Consider the following 23,033-nt stretch of genomic DNA (forward strand, 5'->3'; position numbering starts at 1 on the left):
TTGTGAGAAGCTTGTGGAAGGCTACCCAAAATGACTGACCCAATTTAAAGGCAATGCTACCAAATACTGTGTATGTAAACTTCTGACCCACTGGGAATGTGATGAAAGAAATAAAAGCTGAAATAAATCATTCTTTCAACTATTATTCTGACATTTCACATTCTTAAAATAAAATAGTGATCCTAACTGACCTAAAACAGGGAATGTTTTCTACAATTAAATGTCAGGAATTGTGAAAAACTGAGTTTAAATGTATTTGGCTAAGATGTATGTAAACTTCTGACTTCAACTGTATATATATATATATGTGTGTGTGTGTTCTTTCACTTGTGCCTATAGTCAGTTAACACTGATTTCCAGAAGTAATTTCTGGATATTAGCTGTGTAAAGAAATGCATCATCCTCACTGATGGTGGGCACAGAACTTCAAAACCACTTCACTTCTACAAAAATTCCAATTAATAAAGCTTTTGAAAATAAAGTCTTTAAGCAGCTCATATTTGTAATGTATTTTATGGAGTGTAGCACATGGGAGTCTGTGTGTTTAAAAACATATTGAAGAGTGTGTTATTCTAAAGGTTTTCCATCACATCTTGATCTCTTTCACTGGTGATGGTTTTGCATCTTCGGGATGCTCGGATGATTTCTGAACAGAAGAAGAAACAGAGTGAATTTAAACATCCATTCAAATTTGTTTCAAAAACTGTTGACAATGACAAATGTACAAATGAACAATGGACATTAAGACAGTTATGTACTTAATTGATTCATGCTGTGGTGCATTGATACAGATACCACACCTTGCTCAAAAATATATCCAACAAACACAGGAAAAAAAACTGAGGCTATTTGACATTTTGGAGTGCTTACTGTTTAATCTAGCTTACAGTTTGAAACTAACTTATCTGGAAATATTTGCTTTTTAAGAGATCAGTGTATATATTTACAGTGGCAAGAAAAAGTATGTGAACCCTTTGGAATTAGCTGGTTTTCTGCATTAATTGCACATAAAATGTGATCATCTTCATTAAAGTCACAAGTATAGACAAACACAATGTGATTAATATAACAATTATAATTACTACACTCGGTGACCCATATGAGAGTGGAGTGTTGAGATCTTTTGAAAATTTGTTTCAACATTATAGGATTCCTAGGTCTCAGTTCTTTAGATATTTACAGCTGTGTCACCTGCTCTGTACTATTTTTGGGAGTAGCATACACACCCTTAAATTGGCAGATACTCTGGGAGTGGTGATTACTGCTTTTGGAAAAGGTCGTGAGGCATCAGTGTATTACTCCCTGCTAATTCAGAGTCTGGGGGATGGAAATTTAACTTCTATCAAGAGATTATGGGAGAAAGATTTAAACTTGGTATTGGAGGAGGGAGTGTGGGCTAGGATTCTAAAAAATGTCAAGTCTGTATCTAGAGATGCAAGGGTTGAATTATGCAATTCAAGATTTTACACAGATTCTATTGGACCCCCTCTAGATTGTATAGGCTTGGTCTTAAAGACACATCAGAAGATGGAGACACAACCCATGTTTTTTGGGGGTGTGTTAAGATCCAAGAATTTTGGTTGAAGGTTCAGAGTTTTATGTGTGACGTTTTGGGCATTCAAATTATACTTTGCCCCAGACTTTGTATTTTGGGTGATGGGTTGGTCATAAATTTGGGGGATAAATACATAACAAATTGGGTTCTGACCAGTATCATTTTTGGCAGGCAAATAATTTTAAGGGGATGGAAGTCGGATGGAGCGCCCTCATTTCCGGAGTGGTGTGCGGAGATGGGGAGGGTGGCTGCTTTCGAGGAGGTGGCAAGTAGAAGTCTGGCTTTTTGGGACTTGTTTGATAGGAAATGGGGCATTTATTTAGCGTTTTTGGGGGACTCTCGGGAGGGGCTGTGGAGAGAGAAGTTTAGTTTAATTATGTATGTTTATTATATTTTCTTTTTGTGTGTGTGTGTGTGTGTGTTATATGTGACCACAGCGGTGTTTGTTGGGGATCAGGGTGGGGTTGGTGATTGGGGAGTGGTATTAGTGTGGGTTAAATGTTAAATGTTGATTCGATGTATATGTGTTGTGTTTTTCTTTATTGTGTATTTATGAATCAATAAAAAAATTTAATTGGAAGATAACAATTATAATCTTTCACATCTTTACTGAACACATCCCATTAAACATTAACAGTGTTGTGGAAAAAGTAAATTAATCCAGCAATAATAAAAAAAAAAAAAAGTAAGTGAATCCATGCTAAATATGACAAAAAAGCTAATTAGAGTCAGGAGTTGGCAAACCTGGCATCCAAGTAATGAAATGAGATTGGAGGTGTGGGTTAAATGTGGACCATGCCTCACAAAAAAGAGATTTCAGAAGACCTACGATTGAGAATTGTTGCTTTGCATAAAGCTGGAAAGGGTTACAAGTTATCTCGAAGAGCTTATTTATTCATCTGTCCACAGTTAGACAAACTGTCTATAAATGGAGATGATTTAGTACTGTGGCTACTCTCACTAGAAGTGGCTGCCCTGGCAAGATGACTCAAAGGGCACACTGCAGAATGCCAAATGAGTTAAAAAAGATCCCTAGATTGACAGCTAAAGACTTGAAGGAATCACTGGAACTGGTTAACATCTCTGTTCATGAGTCTACCATACAGAAAATATTAAACAGGCATGTGTTCATGGCAGGACACCACAAAGAAAGCCGCTGTTTTCCAACAAAACATTGCTGCACACCTGAAGTTTGACACTCCACAACTCTATTGGGAAAATGTTTTGTGGACTGATGAAACTATGATTTAATTGTATGGGAAGAACATACATATGTAGTATATGGGCAGCACTACATACCAACATGAAAACATCATCCCAACGGTGAAGTACGGTGAAGGGAGCATCATGATTTGGGGCTGCTTTGCTGCTTCGGGGCCTGGACAACTTGCCATCATCGAGGGAAAATTAATACCCAAGTTTATCAAGATATCCTACAGGATAATGTCAGGGTGGCTGTGCGCCAGCTGAAGCTCAGTAGAAGTTGGGTGATGCAGCAGGACAATGACCCTAAACATCGAAGTAAATCCACTACAGAATGGCTTAAAAACAAAAGATGCAGTAGAATGACCTGAAGAGAGCCGTTCACACCAGACATCCTAAGAATATGTCTGAGCTGAAGCAGTTCTGTAAGGAAGAATGGTCCAAAATTCCTTCTGAACGTTGTTCAGGTCTAATCCACAGCTACCGGAAACACTTGGTTGAGGTTATTGCTGCCGAAGGAGGATCGACCAATTATTAAATCAAAGGGTTCACTTACATTTTCCACAGCATTGTGAATGTTTAATGGGATGTGTTCAATAAAGACATGAACTATTTTAATAGTTTATGTGTTGTAATCTTAATCACATCGTGTTTGTCTACACTGTGACTTTGATGAGGATAAGATCACATTTTATGAGCAATTAATGAAGAAAACTAGCTAATTCCAAAGGGTTCACATACTTTTTCTTGCCACTGTATTACTGAATGTTGGCTTGAATTTGTATTTAGTTCTGCTGTAATTGTTGTTTTACTGTGAATCTGTTGCATTAAATGAACATTTATGGGTGTTTCTCCAATTTCAGATTCCAGGTTTTTTTTTTTGTTTTTTTTTGGCTATATGTCACATTAATACTAACTTGAAAACTGTTTACCAGGCCTTTAGGATTTATTTCTTGTACTTTTCAAATTACTTTTATGTTAGATTTGACTGTTCTAGCCTTGTCTCAGACCCAGGCTTTCAATAATAAACTATAACACATTATAAAAATACAAATTATTACATTATAACACTATGATCATCTAAACAAAGATTGAAATAAACATAAAATATTTGAATGTTTATTGTCTGAAAATTATTTCTATCAGTTGTGGTGTCATTTCCACCACACCAAACAATTTTGCCCCTAATAAAGTTTTTTCAAAAGTCAGTGTACATGTTAACCAAGTGGACAAAAGTGTCAGTGAAGAGCATACTTAATTTGAAATATGACACAAAACAAAGAAAATCAAGAGAAATATAATATTGGACATTGTAAGTAGAGAAGTTCACAATGCTAAAAGTGACCAAAGTTGAAGAAACACCCATATACACATAGTTGTCTCTTTAAAAAAAAAAAAAAAACCCTGTTTGTAATGGTTTTAAAGATGTCTTTATGTTATGCCAATTTTTACACCAATGGGGCCCCACATATTGCCGACCTTGGTTCCGAGCACCCTTTCAGAGTCTAAATGGACTACTGGAATCTAGACTACATGCAGGAGACAAGACTTGGACACAAACTTAACACAAATCTACCCAATGTTTCAGGTTCACCCTCTATGAAACAGCAGCAGAATAAAGATGTTGTCTCAGATGTGACCTGCAGCTCTTTCTGCTGAACTGTCAGATCTAATCACACATCATCAGGGTCAGACAGACCACTGTCTCCTCCACTTCCACTGGACTGAAAGACGTCTGCAATGACTGCAGGACTGAGACAGTCATGAAACAGAGGTATGACCATGGGCCCTGGCCTACTCCACAAGTTTAATTGGAATATCAGGAGCCATTTCCAGGAGCGGGAGCCAGTAGGTACAGTTGTTTTCTCTGTATTAGTCAGTCATTAGACATTTAGCAGACACTTATATCTGAAGGGACAATCCTGCTCAAGTAACCTGAGGTAAAGGGTCTTGATCAAGGTCACAATGATGATGGCTCATGGACATTGAACCAGCAACCTTCTTGTCACAATCTCTGAGCTTCAAGGAATATAGCACTTCACCGAAATATGAGAATTCTGTTATTATTTGCTTAACATAATGTTGTTCCAAACCTGTATGACTTATTGAGTCTGTTCCAAAACCTAATGAACTGCCTTCCGGACAAGTTCTTCTTCGTTCTTCGTGCATATATTATATATATATATATATATATATATGAGAAACTTCATGATATTCTTAACTAAAAAATGCATAATATTTGTAAAAAAAAAAATATTTTTTACCTTGAAAAATGTGTTTGAAAACTTTTTTGAAATTTATAATTAATATAACTTGTGTACACTCATGTATTCAAAGTGCAAGAAAAGTATTTTAGTATCTTTTACTTAATGGTTACACCACATGACATTTTTAAAGGGGTCATGAAATGGAGAATCACATTTTCCTTGATATTTAGACACATAACTGGTAACTGTACTACATAAACATACTGTAAATTTCAGAACTCAAAACTTAATCCCCAGTCTAAAAAGAGCATTTATAGTTACCCTGCTGAAACGTCTCATTTTGAAATCTGTCTGTTTGTGATGTCACGAGACATTGCTCATTTGTATTTGCACAGTTAGCCTTCCGTGGCTATCTATTCTTACATAACACCTCCCGTCTGGACTATTTTAAATTATTTTGTATATAAACATGAACTACACAGACTCTGACCGCTGCCATGTATCTTGCCGCTTTTATAGATGCCGTGTCAAGTTACAACTCTGAAAGGGAGTAGCAATTCTCTCATTCAGCAGCTGCCTCTTGTTGTTTTGAGCACAAACGCGTCATGGATGCGTTCTTTCGCCCATCTGCGCAAATTTTAACTGTTGGTGTATGTAAACACAGCACGTCTTTTGTGGTGGACGTCTTTGACCGTTCCGGTGTGTTTCCGGTGATGTGCACCTCAGTGCGTCTACAGTATATGTGTGCATCATTTCACCGTGCTTTGGACTATGATGTGTTTGTTTGTTTTTTTGGCTCATGTCAGCATGGATTGCTTGTGAACAGACAAAATACGTTTTAAGCTTTGCAAAGGAACTGTTATTGAAGGAGGGGGCAGTTAAAAACACTTCCAAAACACAAGTAAACCATTTCACTCATGAATATTTCCAATGGCATGACTGTTTGATAGTTTATGGTGCTAAGTGTTAACAGTTGTGCTTGAGATGAACAGTTGAATATATTCAGATGCAATGTGGTGGATGTGCGTTATGTGTAAACCCTGAAATTTTGTTTTATAATGTTGTGGAGCTTGTTCATTCTCTTCCGATTTAGTTTGCTGAATTTGAGGGGCTGCGCAATGTTAGCCAATCATAACAGTGGGCGTTTACATTGAAGTTTTAAGAAGGCGCTTATGCCAAAACCGAGAGTTTCAGACAGAGGGCCAAAAGCAGGGTGAAAAATTATCATAGATTACTAAATTGTGACTGTTTTGGTGCAAAAAATACTTTCCTAACATTAGTGAACCTCAGGGAAGATAATACAATTATTAAAAAAAATAGCACTTCATGACCCCTTTAAAGTCAGTAAATCCATTTTTTGTCGAAAATGCTAAATGTTTTTCAAAAGGTATGAAACCAAATTATTCACAAAGATTACATTTCTACGAACTTGACACGTTTTTTAAACTAGATTATTTTTATTTTTTTTAGATTTCTTATTTTTATCATCTAGGACAGGGGTCGGCAACCTACAGCACGCGTAGGTTGCCAAGTGGAAGGGTAATCACTGGCATGCCAGCAACAGCAAAAGAGAAGTAGACTATTTTATTTATATAAATTGCACATGCAGCGCGAGTCTCGTCACACTTTAAACATTTTTAGTCTCCCATTCAGCTGATGAAAACACGCTGTGTGATCATGCGGAACGATTACATCAAGATGTAGATTGGAATGCAGGTGCGAAAAATATTCATATAAATAAAATAGCCTGCTCCTCTCTCGCTGTTGCTTGTGTGCTAGTGATTATCCCTCTGTGTGATTTTGAAAAATGTATGACATTATATAAGAAATATATAAGATTCCACACAATTTTGTGATCAGTAATCAAATGAGCAAATTTGTGAAATTAACTTTGTTAAATCATTTTGTACAAAAGGACAGGTTTTCTTTCATTAAAGTGCTTTCACAAGATGCTCTGTGAAAGTTCACATGCAGGATCATGATTATATCATAATCATCAGGTTTAGCACAAATTTTTCACTCGAACTGTTATGCTGATAATATAATTTGTAATGAAAAATTAACGATCGGCACCAGGAAAATAAAAAAAATGGCACTTCATGTAAAAAAAGGTTGCCGACCCCTGACCTAGGACAACCTTACAGTTAAAGGTAATTGTATGCATATTTCTGTTTGATATGGCATATTGTTACCTGGCACGCTTTTTTTTTTCTCCCCAATTTGGAATGCCCAATTCCCAATGTGCTCTAAGTCCTCGTGATGTCGTAATGACTCGCCATCAGTCCGGGTGGCGGAGGATGAATCTCAGTTGCCTCCGCGTCTGAGACCGTCAATCCACGCATCTTATCACGTGGCTTTTTGAGTGCGTTACCACAGACACGTCGCGCATGTGGAGGCTTCACGCTTTTCTCCACGGTACCCACGCACAACTCACCACGCGGCCCACCGAGAGCGAACCACATTATAGCAACCACGAGGAGGTTACCCCATGTGACTCTACCCTCCCTAGCAACCGGGCCAATTTGGTTTACTTAGGAGACCTGGCTGGAGTCACTCAGCACGCCCTGGATTCAAACTCGTGACTCCAGGGGTGGTAGTCAGCGTCTTTACTTGCTGAGCTACCCAGGCCACTCGCTATTTTTGTTCTTAAACATTTTGCAACATAATATAGAGATTCATTAATGTAGTGTTTAATATTATGCTGTTTGTTATATTTGGCATTATGGGTGTTGTCATAGAAACTAATAACTTCCGAGGTCCAAGGATGTGAACGAGTAGAACCTCCGAGTTGCCATCTCATAATTACAGTAATTCAGACACGATGTGAACACAGCATTAATTATGCTGTCTACTGAGATAACTAGTTTGATCTCGTTGTATCCTTCCCCGGGTCAGTGATTCCAGAGTGCATCATGATGAGCTCGATGGAAAAAGAAAATCAAGATTATGGACAAAGCGAAAGAATTTGCATTATAAAAATACTTGTAATCCAAACAATACTATTTACTACTATTTTACCCAAAATGTGTGTGTGCATTGCGTATTTATGCTCATTGGAGTATCATGTCATTCCTGTCACCTGTATTGAAATCAGGTGAAAGTCTAGTCTGCCGTGTGCTGCGCGTGAGGAGCGCTATTTTAATGACGCATGGAGTTGTCGCCTATGCAGAGCATTCTTAATCAGTCTCTTACGAAGCTCCATTTCAGTTAGTATGTAGACAGGCACTAGATTTTGAAACAGACCACTGTCACATGATATGCAAGAACCAATGGAGTTTTAATGGCATCAGTCCAGCATTATGGTGTTAGTAAATACTGAAAATTGTTTTGTGTGAACAATCCCCTTTAAACAACCTCAACCCTTGATATAACCTCTTAGGTGTGTTGCACCTTTCCTTCTTCATATTACCAGGTGATATATGCATCCATTGTGGTACAGAGAGAGAATAACTGACTGTATTGCAGCCATACCTAGACCGCTGAGGCTCTGGTGGGTACTGATGGTGGGTTAATGTAGAAACTCCTCCTGTATGGGGCTGTAGGGTATTGTAGCCCCATAATGCTGCACTGAAGACCAACTGCTTGAACACTAGAACAATAACTAGCCATCAAACACATGGCCCAAAGTTCTCCAGAGTCCAGAAAAAAACATCTCACACTCCTGAACCACCACACCTTGACCCAACTGAGAACTGAGAGGATCACCACAACAAACCCACATCCATTCGTTTAAAGAACTGTCTTGCAACCATGAGAAACACACCAAAAGAGAAGAGGACAGCTGAAGAACGAATCGCAGAAGTGGCCTGAGATTGGAAGCATGAAGGGGTCACAGGGGACACAGCAATTGTCAATTTACCAGAAGTTAAAGGAATAAGTTACCTAAACATGAAAATTCTGTCGTCAATACTCTCTCTCAAAGTCATAATTCAATAAGCATGTTTACATGCAAGGTCTTACACCGATTATGATAAATAAGCCGGCAACGTGTGTGGTTATGTAAATGCATTATATATTTTTTCCTTTATCGGTGTAATGTAATAAACGGTGTAATAATAAACCGATCGACACGGGTAGATTTTTTCCCATTACGATGATTTCGCATTGCATGTAAACACCTTAACTGCCGTTCTTACCGGCTTATCCTATGTGCGCACATGTTGTGTGCACGCCTCTTCATGGTTTGATGTCAAAAGTAGAGAATTACACGATTATTTCAGATCTCATATAAACGCGATTTTCTTCCTTTGTCAGATTTTTTTAAATAAGATGATTTTGTGGGAGTTATCAGCGTATTGGTGTGCATTTAAACCCTCCACTGCAGCTCTCAAATCACTTTAGACATGTCTAGCCAGGTTTGATGTTTCTGATGCCAAAAGTGATTGGTTCTTGCATATCATATGACCAATCAAAACAAGTTTTAAAAAGTGCAACCACAAATAACATTTGAGAGCTAAAGTGGAAGGGAATATTATCAGAATATAGTGGATGAGCCATTTAGATTACTTTTATGAAACTTTTATGCAGTTTTTTGCTTATTTTTTTATTTAATTTTTTTTGAGTTTGACAACAGAAATCACCATTCACTTTCATTGTAGGAAAAAGAGGAATTCAGACATTCCGCAAAACATGTCATTTTGTGTTTTGCAGAAAATACCACAGGGTCTAAACGACATGACAGTGAGTAAGTGATGACATTTTTGGTTGAACTACCCCCTTTAAAGAACTCTTACACATTTAAGCAAAGCTGCTGAAAGAATATAGGACAGAAAACCGCCACCTTTAATTCATTCTGTATGTATCCAAACACTTGTTCGTGAATAAAGTCTGTATATGCTGATCCAAAAGGCAGCTGGATATAAATCTATACCTGGATTAAGAGCATTATTTTTTATCTCAAATGTAACAGAGCAATATTTAATCACATCATAACTGAAGCAAAAAGTTCTAAATGATAAACAAAGACTTGCTAAATCTTGAAACCAGCATACAACAGTGTTCAGAGCTGTGGGAAGAGCATTCCGGTTAAACCAAGAAAGTCCTAAAGGTCAAGGTTTAGTAGTGTTGAGACGACAGACTGTGACCCCAAGAGGTCAAACTAAAAGATACTTACAGTGCTGGTCTCTGAATGAGACTGCTGATTGGCCTTCTGCCGTCGCAGGTCAGATTTTATAAATGCTGTGAAGAGAGAGAGAGAAATTTGAAGGATGTAGTGCACATTGATGCGAAATTATTAGAGAACATCTGTTTCTTACTCCTCTTTCATTGTGAATAAATCATTATTCTGGACTGACCATGAAAGGAAACTTTCCTTGTTGTAATTATTTATATGTTTACTTAAAATTACCATATTTTGGGACATGCAAGGTTAATCAGAAAATTAGTCAAACAAGCAAGGTGGTCAGTGGGGGACAAATAACACTGTGTTACAACTGTACCCACTGTAAAAAAAAACAAAACATGGTGGCAAATGCACCTTCTGGAGTTTTGTTAGCTTGTATTCAGTCAGAAAGCTTAGATAAGTAGGAAAACAAATAAATGAATGAATTATTTGTATAAAGCCAGATAGACAGACATACAGGTACATTATACACAGGGCTACATATTTAGATAGATTTACTGGATTTAGATATTTAGGTAGATTTAGTCCAAAAATATGATTGTAAATGTGTATTATTGTTTGTTTGCATGTCACAGGATTCCTCGTATGAGGGTGAGGAAAACCAAGTGAGGAGTTCCAGCTGATGTGTGAGAACTGATACATATGCAAGCATTAGAAATATTTGAAAATAATCAGATAGTATAAAATCTATCAGTATATTTCACTTAAGTTAGGGCTAATTTCCATATATAGCACACTACAAATGAGTGTTACAACTGTCCCAAGGTAGTATTACAACAATACCAGGCATGAGGACAGATGTAACAACTGTGTTCCTTGTCTTCACACACTAATAGTGGAAAACAGGAACTCTGTACATGGAAAAGGCATGATTATTCTGTTTAGTAATTGCAAAGTATAGAAAAAGCAAAAAGTGTTACAACAGTACTCGGTCTACCCTACTATAAGTGTTTTTATGTAAGCATGCCACCATACATACTGCGGTTGTCTCATGGTACAATGATGGTATCAGATGGTATTACCAGGAAGTACTTTGATATATACAATGGCAGCAGATGAGTGCAGCCATACTCAAGTGGTCATGTTAGGAGTGTTGTTATTTACTTAGTGGTCACGTGATGGGTGTGGTGTTTTATCTAGCGGTGCTGTGACGAGTATGGTGTTTACTGGTCATGTAATGACAGTGTTGTGTTTTATCTAGCAATCATTTGATGACTGTGGTGTTTAGTGGTCATGTGATAAGTGTGGTGTTTAGTGGTCATGTGATAAGTGTGGTGTTTTATCTAGCGGTCACGTAATGTGTGTAGCTTTAACTGGTCATGTGATATGTGTGGTGTTTTATCAAGCGGTCATGTGACGAGTGTGGTGTTTAGTGGTTGTGTGATAAGTGTGGTGTTTAATCTAGCGGTCACGTAATGAGTGTGGCTTTAACTGGTCATGTGAGATGTGTGGTGTTTTATCTAGCGGTCATGTGACGAGTGTGGTGTTTAGTGGTTATGTGATAAGTGTGGTGTTTTATCTAGCAGTCATGTGACGAGTGTGGTGTTTAGTGGTTGTGTGATAAGTGTGGTGTTTTATCTAGCAGTCATGTGACGAGTGTGGTGTTTAGTGGTTATGTGATAAGTGCGGTGTTTTATCTAGCTGTCATGTAATGAGTGTGGTGTTTAGTGGTTGTGTGATAAGTGTGGTGTTTTATCTAGCTGTCATGTAATGAGTGTGGTGTTTAGTGGTTGTGTGATAAGTGTGGTGTTTTATCTAGCAGTCATGTGACGAGTGTGGTGTTTAGTGGTTATGTGATAAGTGCGGTGTTTTATCTAGCTGTCATGTAACGAGTGTGGTGTTTAGTGGTTGTGTGATAAGTGTGGTGTTTTATCTAGCGGTCATGTAAAGAGTGTGGTGTTTAGTGGTTGTGTGATAAGTGTGGTGTTTTATCTAGCAGTCATGTGACAAGTGTGGTGTTTAGTGGTTATGTGATAAGTGCGGTGTTTTATCTAGCTGTCATGTAATGAGTGTGGTGTTTAGTGGTTATGTGATAAGTGTGGTGTTTTATCTAGCTGTCATGTAATGAGTGTGGTGTTTAGTGGTTGTGTGATAAGTGTGGTGTTTTATCTAGCAGTCATGTGACGAGTGTGGTGTTTAGTGGTTATGTGATAAGTGCGGTGTTTTATCTAGCTGTCATGTAATGAGTGTGGTGTTTAGTGGTTGTGTGATAAGTGTGGTGTTTTATCTAGCTGTCATGTAATGAGTGTGGTGTTTAGTGGTTGTGTGATAAGTGTGGTGTTTTATCTAGCGGTCATGTGACGAGTGTGGTGTTTAGTGGTTATGTGATAAGTGTGAAGTTTAGTTGTCATGAGATGAGTGTGCTGTTTAGTGGTCATGTGATGAGTGTGGAATTTACTGGTCATGTAATGGCTGTGGTGTTAAGTGGTCACATGATGAGTGTAGTGTTTAGTTGTCATGAGATGAGTGTGATGTTTAGTGGCCATGTGAGTCTGGTGTTTTATCTAACAGCCATCTGATGAGTGTCTGGTGTTTAGTGGTCATATGATGACTGTGGTTTTTAGTTATCATGTGATTAGTCTGGTGTTTTAGCTAGCAGTCATGTGATGAGTGTGGTGTTTAGTGGTCATGTGATGAGTGTGGTGTTTTATCTAGTGGTCATGTGATGAGTGTGATGTTTATTTTAGCAGTCATGTGCTGAATGTGGTGGTTTATCAAGTTGTCGTGATGCATGTGGTGGTTTATCTAGTGGTCATGTGATGAGTGTGGTGTTTATTTTAGCAGTCATGTGCTGAGTGTGGTGGTTTATCAAGTTGTCGTGATGCATGTGGTGGTTTATCTAGTGGTCATGTGATGAGTGTGGTGTTTTATAAAGTGGTCATGTGGTGTGTCTGGGGTTTTATCTAGCGGCCATGTGATCAGTGTGGTGTTCAATGGTCATGTGTTGAGTGTGGTGTTTTATATCTAGGGGTCATGTAATGTGTGTGGTGTTTTATCTAGTGGTCAGGTGATGAGTGTGGTGTTTTATCTAGCATCATGTGATTGGTGTTCAGTCCAGTGGTCATGTGATGAGTATGGTGTTTTAAAGGATGGTCATGGGATGAGTGGTTTTTTTATCTAGCGGTCATGTAATGAGTGTGGTATTTTATCTAGCGGTCATGTAATGAGTGTGGTATTTTATCTAGTGGTCATGTGATGAGTGTCATGTTTTTCTAGTGGTCATGTGATGAGTGTGTTGTTTTATCTAGTAGTCATCTGATAAGTGGGGTATTTTAACTAGTGGTCACAGGTGAGGTGTTTTATCTCTAGCAGTCATGTGATGAGAGTGGTGTTTAGTATTCATGTGTTGTTAAGTGGTCATGTGATGAGAATGGTTTAGTATTCATGTGGTGTTAAGTGGTCATGTGTTGAGTTTGGTGTTTAGTGTGCATGTGGTGAGTGTTGTGTTTGTACCTGTCATGATGGAGCCGATGAGAAGGAAGACACAGAGGAACATGTTGCCAGCCAGTGTGCTAAAGTGATCAATGATTTTGCCTTGAATGATGGTGAATGCGATTCCAAACATCTGCACACAAAACAAGATCTAAACACAATCACTCTTTTGTTAATCTTGCACTTGTTGCTTGTGTAAACGTGCAGTTAACTTAATACACCTTCACATCTTCCTCAAAACTGTAAGCAGGTCCACATAAAGTTGGCTGAGGTTTTGGTCAGAATTAGTGATAGACCGATATATCTGGCAGGCTGATTAATTGGCTGATATTTGACCTTTTTTGATTATTAACACAGTTGATAATGGTTCCTGCTTGTAGAGATAATTGGTTTGAAGGATATTTGTTCAGATATTCACAATTTTCTTCTTAACAAGGGGGGCCCACACAATATTAAGCAGGTGGTTTTAATGTTCTGGCTGATCGGTGTATACTGTATAAAGGAACAGAACAAATGTTTGACCTGTGCTGAGCAATTGAGCAGTCCTGATGAAGTGCCCTCTGATTCTGGGTAAGTGAGCTCCACTGCAAACTCAAAACCCAGTGGCAGATAACCCGTCATGAAGAACCTTCAGACAGAAGACATCAGAAACACCAGAAATGTATATGTCTTTTAAGTACATTTTTTGAATATTTCTTCACTACATTTTGAAGAGAAAATTAATACTTTTGATTCGATTCTTTTCTCCAGACCCTTTTGGTAGTTTTTGGGACTGAACAAAGCAAAACATAACAGCTGTAAATGTAAACTGTATGCGACTCTGATACTGATGTTTGATTTACGAACGAGGCGAGGTGAGTTGCTTCTTCTGATCAATTGTATTCTTTTGAATCTGAAAATCAGTTTGAAAAACAGTCTAAATGAATCATTTAGCAAATCGATTTGAATCTAAATCAGCCGGAACCCTGGATAGCATGTGTTGTGTGAAATAATGTTCAACTTATGTACCTTGACATTTGTTCAAGTCTCCCGCCTTTCCTGGAGCACTGTTCATATGTGTAATATTTAGCAGTTCGTAAGTGAATAAAATGTGGCTACCATTTACATTTCACCAAGGTCCCATGTGTATGAATCTACAATGACCAGCTGTGCCATTATTTATACCATTTACTTATACTTTTGATACTTATGTACATTTAATATCAGTTACATTGATATTTATTTATTTTTTTACATTAACTATGTTTTATTGATTCCATACACATATTTAAACAAACAGCACAAGAATACACAGAATCAACTTTTATCAGTTATGTGCCAAAAAACATGGACTATGTCCCCATCCTCCAACTGGCATCGCCAGCAAGTAGGTATGTCTTTAAGGCCAAGCCTATACAATCTAGAGGGAGTCCAATAAAAACTATGCAGAATCTTAAATTAAATGAGGCGCACCCTTGCATCCCTAGACATAGACTTGACATGTTTTTAAATCCTACCCCATTGTCCATCTTCCAGGACTAAATTCAAGTCTCTCTCCATAACTTCTTAAGAGATGTTAAAACCCTGTCCTCTAGACTCTGAATTAGCCAGGTATAGTACGCTGAAGCTTCATGACCTTTTCTAAAACCAGCAAGTACCATCTCAAGAGTGTCTGCTGCTTTAGGGGGCTGCGTACTACACCCAAAGGTGGTACAGAGTAGATGGCGCAGCTGTAAGTACCTCAAGAATTGAGATCCCAAACCACTGTATTATATTTTCAAAGGATCTCAACGCTCCATTTTCATACAGGTCACCCAGCGTAGCAACACCCTTCTCAATCCATTCTGTCCAGCAGAAAGGGGACTTATTAATGCATAATTTAGGGTTCAACCAAATACTTGCGGCAACGTTCAGGTAAATGTCCAAATTGAACACACGGGAAACTTTTGTCCAAGCTAAATGCATGTGCGAGATAACGGGATGTGTCTTTACTTCTCCGGGCAGCAATGGCAAGATAGGGGCAAGGACCTCCTGTTCAATAAAGAGCCAGGGAGGGGCTCTCTCAGGTGGAAGCGACCAATGTGCCAAATGACTGAGACCAAAAGCATAATAGTAAAACAAAATCTTGGGGAGACCTAACCCACCTTTGTCAACTGACCTGTGTAACTTGTTCAAATGCATCCGAGGGCGTTTACCATTCCAAATAAAGCATTTAGCTATACTATCAAATTGTTTAAAATAAGAGGGGAACTTCAATGGGGAGAGACTGTAGTAGGTACTTGAATTTTGGAATACAATTCATTTTTATAACATTAACCTTCCCAGTCATAGATAAATGTAATGAAGCCCACCTGTCCACATCACTTGAAACCCTTTTTATTAAAGGGTCAAAATTAACTCTAACTAAATCACTCAAATTTGCTGGAAATAAAATGCCCAAATACTTAATACCCTGTTTTGAAAAGCCGTTACCAGGCAGTACACTGTTAGAGTCAAAGCTTCGGATTTAGACCAACTAACTCTGTTTCCTGAGAACTTAGAAAGGAATTAATAATCCTGTGGAGGTAAAGCATAGATCTAGTGGAGTCGGAGATGAATAATAAAATATAATCTGCATAAAGCAAAAGCTTATGTGCCACACCTCCTGCCATCACCCCTGGAAAATCATCTTCCTTTCTTATCACGGCTGCTAATAGTTCCAGGGCAAGACAGAACAATAATGGGGAAAGAGGGCAACCCTGCCGGGTGCCCCTATCCACAGTAAAATAATATGAAATTAATCCATTTGTTTGTACCACCGCTACCGGGTGTCTATAAAGTAACTTAATCCATCCAATAAAAGTATTCCCAAACCCGTATATTTCAAAATCTTAAAAAGATAATCCCATTCTACCATATCAAACGCTTTTTCAGCATCAAGTGAGATGGCAGCGACCGGAGTCTGATCGTTTGCCACTGCCCACATGATATTGATGAAATGCCTAATGTTATCAGAAGAGCTGCTAAACCCCACCTGATCTATATGTATAAGAGATGTCATAACTTTACTTAATCATTTAGCCAAAATTTTTGACAATATTTTAACGTCTAGTTGGATCAGGGAAATTGACGCTAACTCTTACACTCGCTTGGATCTTTGTCCTTTTTAAGAATCAGACTGATTTGGGCTTGTGTCATGGTTGGCGAAAGCTTTCTATTCTTTAATGATTCTGTATAAACTTCTAACAAAAGTGGAGCCAGTTCTGTAGCTTAAGACCTAAAAAATTAAATGGCAAAGCCGTCTGGCCCCAGAGCCTTGCATGTAGGCAAGGCCTTAATTACCTCCCCAAGCTCCTCCAAGATTATCTCAGAATCAAGAGAATTTTTTTTGCTCAGTCATCAATTTAGGGAGTTCTAATGGTTCCACAAAGTTTCTAATATCCTCATCAGTAGATGAAAACGTGGAACTATAGAGATCAAGATAGAATTCTTTAAAGGCATTATTAATATCAATGGCTGAGGTAAATATTTCACCACCCGCAGATTTCACTGAGGGAATGGTAGAAAAAGACTCTCTCTGCTTTATATATCTAGCCAAAAGCTTCCCTGCTTTGTCTCCTGACTCAAAATATGACTGTCTTGCCCTGAATAACTAAAACTCCACTTTCTGCAACAAAATAGTATTATATCTATATTTCAGTCGGGTCAATTCTCTGAGGCCATCAGACGACTTTGGCACTTCAGCTCTGCCTCGGCACTTTTAATATTCTCTTCCAACTCCATGAGTTCTTGTGCTTTGGATTTTTTGGTGAATGAGACATACTGTATGATCCGACCCCTAAGAATCGCCTTAAGTACCTCCTAAGCCCACAGAGGATACTGAGGACCAGTTGGTCTCTATATAAACACTGATTTCAGCCTTTAACATTTGTTTGGATTCAGGATTTTGCAAAAGGGATACATTAAAGCGGCAACTACATGATTTATTTTTCTCCGTATGTGGCAACACCTCTAAACTCACTAGGGCATGATCCGAGACTAAAATGTTTCCAACTGAACAATCAACAATAGATGAAAAGAGGGACTTAGATATATATATAAAAAAAAAACTATTCTAGAATAAATCTTATGGACTGATGAAAAAAATATATAGTCCTTACCAGATGGTTTCAAAAGTCTCCAAATATCCATAAAACCAAGATTTTTACACATCCTGTGAAGAGTCAATGTTGCTCTAGGGGTCTTACACACTTTTTCTTCACTATGATCAAAGACTGAGTCCATCAAAAGATTAAAGTCTCCTCCCAATATTATATCATGAGGGGTGCCAGCGGCTTGCAACATCCCTTCAAGATCTATAAAAAAGCCCTGATCATCAACATTAGGTGTGTAAATATTTGCCAAAATAAGACTTTGCCCCTGAATTTCTGGTAAAACAATAATGACTTCCTAATTTATCTTTAATCTGTTTGAGACATTTGAATTGTAGATGATTATTTATCAATGTAATGACTCCCCTGCTCTTACTTGAGCCGGCACTAAAGAAAACATGTCCACCCCATATCTTCCCAAAAGATATGTGGGGGAAGATGTGTTTCTTGAAGAAACACTATATCATATTTCTTACGCTTAAGAAGAGATATAACCTTCCTTCTTTTTATGGGGTGCCCCAACCCATTCACATTCCACATGGAGAGAGATAATCCGCTCATATTAACATTTGACATATTAGAAAAAATAGACTGTGTGTCAAAAACACAATTATAATAACCACATTCCAACATTAGTGCAACAATCAAACCCCGAACAAAAAAACACAGAAAAAAGAAAAACATGCGCATTAACCCCGTGCATGACAGTGCCAATCGGCGCCCATCCTTCTAAACTCAAATAGTCCATGTATGCCTACGAGAGCCCCCGTGACAATTTTGCTGTGGGATTGCTCAAGTCTGCTGCTTCTATACAAACTTTGTGAGACAGAATTACACAACAGAAAATAATCTATAAAACAAACTCCAGCCAATAGGAGGCATAAGCACAAAGAATGTGTAGATTCATCCACATAACTGTCCTGAAGGAGTGTTATTTCACAAAACAAACTCCAGCAGCTAGGCAGAACCAGCACAAAAAGAAACAAAAGAGGCGCCCAGTTTCCTCGGACAGACAAGTGAATGTTCAGTGAGTCATGCTCACTTGGCTGTTACATGAGTGGAAGAGATGCCCTAATCACTCCAATGTTTTGCAAGAAATATTCCACAGAACAAACTCCAACCAATAGGAGGCATAAGCACAAAGTCCGAATCACCACACTACCAACTCAGGGTGTGAATTAGTGAAAAAACAAAAAATAATAATAATCATTGGTCCGACCGTCATCGTTGTCTAAAGTTTATAACTCAAATGTTTTTGTGGTTAACACAACAGCAATGTTGGAATGGAAAAATCGTGTTTGTATTATATCAATACTTAAACTATTTTGTCGGAGCAAAGCAGTGGTGACAGCAGATGAGCAGAGAAAGTACGTGACAGGGATTTGTCCATGACACTTAACGTTGTTTCACAATGCGTGGCCGCCTGCAGTGACAAAACGATATGAATTTGTGTATTTGACTCCTATTCTGAGTCCCGATCGTTACCATGTTTTTGTGCATGTAACCTTGTTAGCAACACAGTCAAACAGTTCTAATATACTAAAATATTTGCCAGGACAAATAATTATTTTCTAGGACATTTAGGTAATTTTATAATTTTCCATGACTGGAAAACTGCATTGCAAAATACCAGGTTTTCCAGGACACATGGGAACCCTGTCTAGTCTAGTGAGTTTATTTGGTGGATTAGACGATTTGAATCCAGGTGCTATGTGTGTGAATTTGAGAAAACTAGAATTTAACCAAGATTTAATTAAACTATTCAGTATATATTCTATTAGTCCATCTGACCAGTGCACTATGTTCAATTGTATATACTTAATATTATTTTCAGTGTGTGTGAGATGTCAAATAAAGGTGGAGTTCACAGGAAATATCAGATGTACACTGTCACCTTGAATGACACATGCCATATCCTTATTCCAGAGAATTTATCAAACATATCTTTAACAGTTCTACACCATTTTGGGTGATTAGATCATGTTTTCAGCTACAGAAAAGAAACACATTTTACCATGTTTAAATGCATTCCAAAGACTTTCCTCCAAAATCAGCACAGAAAATGTGGAAAAATTCACAGATTCAATCTGGATCAGGTTATCCCCCTGAAATCTGGAATCAGGGTCTTATTAGATCCATTTATAAGAGTGGTGACAAACTGGACCCTAACAACGACCAAGGCATCTGTGCGAACAGTAACTTAGGTTACTAACCTCAGGTTTTCTACAGTATTTTAAACATCAGACTTTTAGACTTCCTAATGAAGCACAATGCCTTGAGTAAATGTCTAAGTGGATTCATCCCACATGTACAAATAGTAAATATTTCAATAAAAGTAAAAGCCCAGTTTTTGCCTGCCCTGTAGATTTGATTCAATCTTCATATTAACCATGAAGGATTGTACCTAAAAAAATAATGACAGCAGGGTAGGGGAAAATCTGTATTTGATCATTTAAATTGGAAACAAGTAAACAGCACTTTTCTTTCAGCAGCATTGAGAGAAAAAGTGTTGCATCCTATTCAACATATCCTGGATAGTATATGTAAATGTTATGGTCTTTAAAATAAATGTTGCTTACATTGATATTATGCTATCTGTTTCTCTGCAATGACATTCAGACAATTTTAAATGTCCAAATACTTCTTGTGGTCATTTTAGGTTACAGTATTACGGTTGTACTCTTACCCCATTGCTCCTGACGTGAGAAACACGACCCACAGATGACCCAAGTCCAAGGTGAATGTGTAGACCACCATCCCAACAAAAGACAGCAGATAAACTGAGAGTGTCGTCTGTCTGGGAAAAGACAAAGAGAAATAACACATATGACTGTTGACAAAGTATATGTGATAAAACGTCTGAAGATGTCAAAATACAATCATCAAACTAACTGTCAGTTACTCTGATTTATTAACACTATCAGATATAACAATAATGTGTTCAATCACATCAAATATTTATCAGACATTTTGGCAAATCTTGCATTCACATTGATAAATAAATGAATTGAGACTACAGGAGGGTTTCAAGAACATCTGCTGACAAAATAACCATCACACATCTATTCAATCCAGTAACAAATGTTTTTCTGATGTTGCAAGATGTTGTTCTACTCATAGAACCTACTTAAAATGAGAACAATTCTTTATAATTTGTGTGATGCTGTTGATTTATAATGGTTTCATGAAACACATGAAAATAAAAGCACAAGTCCCTAATTATATAGCACTATTTTATTTCTTTTAAAGATATACATTATATATTTCTGTTTTTCCTGTGTATAAATATGAATTATTGAGTAACGTTCTGAGGACAGGTGGTTTTAGGAGTAGTGAGTGATAATGAAACTGTCAAAATATTGATCAATAAAGAACACAACTACGAATAAACAAAATGCAATGGCACATCTGTGTTAAGAACATGCTAATGATCATCTATGAAGTGTAAATGTTGCTATTTTCAAAACTGACGGCAGGTAAAGTTGTGGGGAATGTTTTGTCGCATGAGTCACAGCTTATGTCAATCATAACCAGTCTCGTTAGAAAAACAGGGTTCCTGTACATGCAAGAAGGTATTTTTTGGCCGTAGCTCTCTTTAAACAAACAGTGTATTAAGAAGAAGCACCGTTCTGTACAACCACGCGTAAGATAATGCCCCACTTTACTGCTGCTGTTGGGACCCGCCTGGGGCAAATCTGACTGGCGCGAGAGGAAACTCTGGGCCGATTACAAGTGCCAGGATGATTTGTGCTCATTGAAAGGGCAGTTTTTAAACCAGAGCTTCACGATAGATAAGAGAGACCATTACAGTGAAGAGTCTTTATAACGGATATGGAAATATTTGATAGATTAGAGTGTAATGCAAAATAACTTTTCAAATAAATGCTATTTTTAAATGTTTGTTTTTCATTGGAATAGCAGCCAATTTTCATGCCCCAATTCAACACCATTACAATTTAATGAGTTATATAGAATGTATAAAGTATAATTTTACCTAAATTTTGCTTTTATTGAAATTAAATATCGTGCTTTCACTGTCTTTGTAATTTTTTCTAAAATGCTTAACCCTTGTGTTCTGTTCATGCTGGAGCAACACTCACAAAAATCTTTCTTTGTGTAACCCATCTTTGCCAAAATACACAATACTGTTTTCATAGTTATTAACACAATTTTTCAATTTTTGCATTTTTGGGGGGACTTTATGGATTTAGAACTCAATTAGCTCAAATTACACCATTACATTATATATATATATATATATATATATATATATATATATATATAAAATTGTTTAATTCAGTAAAAAGCAAAGTTGAATATTTATGAAAACACTGGAGTGCCATCTGCTGAAAAAGAAAATGTAAAAAAAATTTTGACAATACCATAACAATGTCAAGTATAGCCTATAGGTGGCCTCAGAGTTCCCCTTATTGTGGAATAATGTCTGTAACCTAATGCTGTAACTTAATTTATAGATATTATCACAAGTTATATATTTGGATATATACTGATATATATATATATATATATATATATATATATATATATATATATATATATATATATTAGAGCTATCAGAATTAAAGTGTTAACGCATGTGATTAATTAAAAAAACATTTAATGCGCTAATTTTTCTAAATTGCAATTAACGCGTTACAGTTAATACACCATAAGCCAGCAGAAACACTTGTTGGGAGAGCGGAAACTTTGCGATGTGTCCGCCCAGTGTCATTACACTGATGCATACACCACAAACACACACACAACAGCGCTTCCCTGTCAGTGATAACATGATGGAGAAAGGAGCTCTTAGCACTATTTGATGTACAAAACAAGCACAGATGGGACTTGAAAGAAATCAAGTATTTTAAGCCTACATAAGGTGCATTTTAATTACCACAGAAGCACACCAAATCTTAACTATCACCAAAACGCAGAATGGACGTTTTTGTTTGTAAGCGCTTTTCATGTGGAGTTTAAAGCGACTCTGACATTGACGCTCTGACGCGAATCATGAATGGATTAACAGATTAATATTGTGGATGATGAGAGTTTAAGAGATTTAATGCCCATTGCAATGAATATGCAACCTATGTGGAGACTAGTTCTTTCAATTAGTCAAACTTCCACTTAGACTTTGGGAAACATTTAATGTTACTTGAATTGGTGCAATTTAGTGCATTTCTATCTTTATACTGTGGAAAGCTTTGTTTGAAAATGTTAATAAAGCATTATATTGATACATTTTGTTTTCTTTTCTTTCCTAAGATGGAAATAAATGCATTTTGATAGGAAAAGTGGTAGTATATATCGTGTCAAATTTCAGCATTTTCAAAATCTGTGATTAATCACAATTAACTACAAATAATACATGAGTTTTAACAGAAGAATTAATGTAAGTGCTT

The 23,033-nt window shown here is 37.3% G+C and overlaps 1 protein-coding gene across 1 annotated transcript in view; it reads right to left on the minus strand.

Moving 5' to 3' along the window:
- Positions 1 to 326: 326 nt before the first annotated feature.
- Positions 327 to 23,033, minus strand: part of LOC127455375 (feline leukemia virus subgroup C receptor-related protein 2-like) — a 49,546-nt gene continuing 26,839 nt past the window's right edge. The window contains exons 6-10 of the mRNA XM_051723228.1: positions 20,315 to 20,425; positions 14,042 to 14,147; positions 13,541 to 13,652; positions 10,079 to 10,143; positions 327 to 646 (exon numbers count right to left, since the gene is read on the minus strand). Of these exons, the coding sequence (XP_051579188.1) occupies positions 587 to 646; positions 10,079 to 10,143; positions 13,541 to 13,652; positions 14,042 to 14,147; positions 20,315 to 20,425 (454 nt within the window). The 3' untranslated portion in view covers positions 327 to 586. The remainder of the gene's footprint in view (positions 647 to 10,078; positions 10,144 to 13,540; positions 13,653 to 14,041; positions 14,148 to 20,314; positions 20,426 to 23,033) is intronic.

This window comes from Myxocyprinus asiaticus, chromosome 17, assembly GCF_019703515.2.
Source record: "Myxocyprinus asiaticus isolate MX2 ecotype Aquarium Trade chromosome 17, UBuf_Myxa_2, whole genome shotgun sequence".
Classification (NCBI taxonomy): Eukaryota; Metazoa; Chordata; class Actinopteri; order Cypriniformes; family Catostomidae; genus Myxocyprinus; species Myxocyprinus asiaticus.